At 37.1% G+C, this 4,653-nt stretch overlaps 1 protein-coding gene across 1 annotated transcript; it reads left to right on the forward strand.

The window, feature by feature from the left end:
• Positions 1-260: 260 nt before the first annotated feature.
• On the forward strand, positions 261-3,911 carry LOC112955107 (mucin-5B-like). Its single transcript, XM_026048376.1, has 7 exons — positions 261-280; positions 994-1,116; positions 1,227-1,325; positions 1,766-1,888; positions 2,248-2,293; positions 2,692-2,803; positions 3,707-3,911. The coding sequence occupies exons 2-7, from the start codon at positions 1,000-1,002 to the stop codon at positions 3,909-3,911; spliced, it is 702 nt and encodes a 233-aa protein (XP_025904161.1). The 5' UTR covers positions 261-280; positions 994-999.
• Positions 3,912-4,653: the final 742 nt, after the last annotated feature.

Here is a 4,653-nt window from a genome sequence, read left to right on the forward strand (position 1 = left end):
AGTCACATTCTGAGAACATAAATCAAAAGCAAATGCATGTTTTGAAGTTACTGGACTTCCAGGGTTTGAATAGGAAACGGATAAACAATAAAAATGAGACAATAAAAATGAGGTTTAAACATATGGCTCTCCAAAATCATTGCTATTAACAACCCCTGGTAGCAACTTTGTATCTTGACTTTTTGGTTAATCTCAAGCTTTGAACTTATTCTGGACTTTTTTTTTTCCCTCCTCAGAAAGAATACCTGGAACTTGTCTAGTTAATGATACCATTTACACGGTGAGAATACTGTACAAGACTATATTGCTAAGAGTGAAATGTGTACCCTCTCAAACACAAAAGTCATTTAGCTGTTTTCCTATGCATCTCCTTTCATCTCTAAACAAGAACTCCAAGTTACTTTCTTGTGTTGTCAAAGACTGTTACAGAAAAATTCTTCAACAAGGAGTGTGACATAAGAGTACACCAGTTTCAGGGGCATGCATTTTTTGGTACTCTTTCTTTCCCCTCCGAGAACCCTAAAAATTAAAACCTGGATTTCTGCTTGAAATATCTAAATCCCTTGCCAAAATTGACACCTAAGCTTTTTTGGTGAAAATTTAAAGACTAGAACCTCTTTCCAAAATAACTGAAGTCCATGTATAAAGTGGTATTTATACTTATGGATCCACAGATGCATCTATTCACTATACTCTCCATTAGTAAGGTTTTACTGTTTTCTAACAACAGGTAAAATTTTCTTAAATGAAGCATTGAAAAACTGGTAAATTAGTGAGGAAGTTCAAAACAGTCTTAACTGCATTTTACTTTCCTAGATATTATTTTATATTGTTTTGTTTTCCTCCTACATTTGTTTCTTACAAGGCAGAGAGCAAAACCAACTTTATTCCCAACTTAGTTGAGCAACCCAGTCATACTTGCATGCCGCTTGTCCATCATACAGCAACTGTTTGTATTTGATTGCCTTTTCCCGCCCAACCCTCGTCTTCCAGGTTGGAATGTCCATGGTCACCGATTCGTGTGAGAATTGTACCTGCATTTCTGAGCAAGGTACAAAGACTACCAGGGACATTCTGCAGTGTGAACCAGTTCACTGTGAAACATCTTGCCCCCTGGTGAGTTCATGCTCATCCTCCAGCCTGTGCCATCACTTGCCAGTTACAGGATGACCGGAGTTCTCTGTCATTGTCTCAATATACTCTCTCTTTCATTTCTCTGTGACTAGGGTTATGAATATAAGAAAGAGGATGGAGAATGCTGTGGGAAGTGTCATGAAACAGCCTGCAGAATCAAACTAAGTAATAACACTGTGAAGGTGCTTGGTGTAAGTATCCTTTTTAATTGTCTGATCTTTGCTTTAGTCAATAAGCTAGTTAGACCAGCTCCAGTCAACTCGCACCTCTTCCTAGCAAAACCTAATGAACAGGGAGATTACTCTGAAAACTAGAGGCCGGTTTTCAGAACTGAACAATTAATTAGAGAAGTCAAATCCTTTATACAGAGTGCTTCGCTAGCCCTTGAAAAAGACGACAGCAATTACAGTTTTCTATATTATTGCCTGCTGTGTTGAGATCCAAGATTTAAGCCTTCAACCAAATCACAGTTGAGATTTTGGCATACCCCTTTGCCATGTGAAAGATTGGTGGACGAATCTGTTAATCTTGAAGGTGTAAGAATTTCCTTAGTTTGGTACCTCAGAAATAACCATATTACACTTAATAACAACGCAGAAATGATACGTTTGTTCTTTTCTTTCATTCTTAGCTTGATGAGATCCTGCCACTCGATTCCTGCAGCAATTATAAATGTGAGAAAATTGAAGATCAGTTTGTTCCAGTCCAAACTAAAAAAACATGCCCTGAATTCAAGCCAGACGACTGTGACGACGTAAGTTTCAATATTTTTTTTTCCATCTATTCATGCAACATTAAAGAACATGAACGAAAGGATGAGGTAGAACATGACAAAATTGCTTCCACTAAACTTTCAGGAATGCCTTAAGATTTAATTAGTAATGCTGCAGCACTACTTAAAAAAAAGAAGCTTGGCATTTTCAGATGAGGCTACAGGGATGTAAGACATCTATAGCAGGGACTCGGCCATCGAGACATTTATGGTTTCTGAACACCTTCAGTGCTTATCATAAGGGACACTTCATGACCAGTAATAGTAAAGCTAACCAGTATTCACATTCCCAATTGACATCTATGCACTAATACAAAACCTTCCTCTATGTTTCTGCAAAGGACGAAGTAGAGACTACTCCTGATGGCTGCTGCAAGATATGTACAGGTAAGTAAAACGGTGAACAAATTTACGGCTTAAAGACACACCGTTCAACTTCCATTTTTGAGCAGAGGGAGGATTCTTCTTTCCTGCTTTCTCTATTTATCAATATCCTGTGTTTCCCTCATTATCTCTTAAAAGAAAAAGAAAATCCATTTGTTTGATGTTGATCGCGATAACTTGAGCTATGAATGCTAAAGCCTTAGCCTTACTATGTTCCAAAGACTACAAGCAGAGATCTCCAAAAATCTTCAGCCACTTCACACAATATTCCTTGTTTCATACTTCATATGGTCATATGGATTCTCAAGTCAGATATCATCCACATCATAAGTTTTTAGGAATCATGTAGTTCTCAGATTTGAGGAATCTGCTTATACTACTTTTTTTTTTTTTCCCTGAAGTTCCAAAGTGCAAAATTTATAGCAATGAGACTGTGATCCGCCACGGCGAATGCGAATCTCCAGAACCTGTTGAATTGACCTACTGTAAAGGGACTTGTCCTGGATTCTCACTGTAAGTTCTGTGAAGTCAACTGAGCTTCTCTTTGGATTCGTTCATAATTATGGTCTCTTCCTTTACAGAATCAACTGGCACTGATCATAAAATATCAACAAATGTGATGTGCTTATGAGAAGCAAATGATTCCATTGACCAAGATCACAGACCTGAGATTTGTTTCAGAATTTGGCAGCATTAACAACATGCTGCACAAATATAATTGCCACTCACTAGCTAGCAGCATAACAGCAATCAGAGTTGTATGAGTAATAGAAATGATAATTTGTGGATCTTAGAGAAATATACAATGGTGTAAACTGGAGAAGGCTTACAATGTATAAAACTAGTATTTGTACTAACAGTTATTCCTAATTTCCCACAGAAGAAGGTGGCACTGGGTCCTGATTCACACACAATCCTTTTCTTCAGTTTCACTAGTAAAAGTGTCATCTATAAACTGGTCCATGATTTATTTTAAAAAGTCTGTAAGTAGAAAGATAACTGATGATAGGTTAGCCAGAAAATTTTATTCTATATCAACAATTGACCTACAGCTTTCATTTTTTTCATTGTTACCTATGTGCTATGAACTAAATTTACCATAAGGGAAGATTTTTAAAGAACGAAAAAACTCATTATTAAAAAAGTCATTTGTGGGTTTATATCTGGAACTCTATGCACATGACAACACGTTTAGACCTACTGTTAACAACAGGTCCAAACATGTGCCCAATAAAGCGAGAAGGAGCTTATTCTGAGATTGAATGTAAGCAAGAATTTCACTGTTGAAAGAACATTCATATATATTTATACACATACTCAACTCTGCTCTTTTTTATTTATAGACAAGTTACTAGTTTTTTCCTTGTGTGTCAGTTTTTAATGGGAACATATGCTTTTTCTTCTGATGGGACCTAGGTATTCCACTGAAGCAAACCAGATGCAACGTGACTGTAGCTGCTGCCAAGAGCTCAGCAGCCAGATAAGACAGGTGACCCTCACTTGCCAAAATGGAACAAGCATCAACTATAGTTACGTCTATGTGGAAAAATGCAAGTGCACGAATGCATGCATTCCAGAAAGCCCTGGAAAAGGTGGCCTACAGTGGAAGAAAAGTAGCTGAAGAAAGAGATGATCCAATGGAAAAGAAAGCAGAACCCCTAGGAAAACAAGAATCATACACCCCCCAAACTTGTGCTCCTTAAGCTACCCAATTTCAGTTTCTAATATGATGTTTTCTCAATTGTTACATGTCAAAAAGCAGAAGCCAAATAAAGTACATACTAAGATGTAAAAAGAATGATACAACTTAAGAAAAATGGAAGCCCATGTTCATCATAGAGATAAGCAAATATAGAAGTACAGTCAAAAATAGTACTCTGGACAACGTTTTAAGGACCTTCTGAAAACAGAACCATAAACCACTGTGGCTACATTGGTCTCAACTCTTGTGGCTAGAGAAAGTTTTATTGCCCATCATTTATATGGATGTAATACTTTTACCAGACATATCAGAGACAGGGGAAAAAAAAAAAAACTTTCCCTGTTCATTTTGTCTCTCATTTGATCAATAAAACTTTCAGCATTTTTCAGTTTGGTGACTGGTGACTTTTTGATATCCATTTTCACTGTCTAGAAGATGGATAGTTAAATGACAGGGAATTTTAAAAATCAGATGTGTTTGTCTATGGTGGCCTTTGGGAAAGACGACAACTCTTTCCTTGATGAAATTTCTTATCCATGGCTAAGTAGCTCTGCTCACCGGCAGAAAAAAATGCTCAGAGGAAGACTCCCTATTTGCTCACTCTACTCTAGTTCCCAAAGCAGAGAGAAAACATGCAGGCTGCAGTTTGTTTTCCTTATAA

Source organism: Nothoprocta perdicaria, unplaced genomic scaffold (genome assembly GCF_003342845.1).
Source record: "Nothoprocta perdicaria isolate Ctin4 unplaced genomic scaffold, notPer1 scaffold_539, whole genome shotgun sequence".
NCBI lineage: Eukaryota > Metazoa > Chordata > Aves > Tinamiformes > Tinamidae > Nothoprocta > Nothoprocta perdicaria.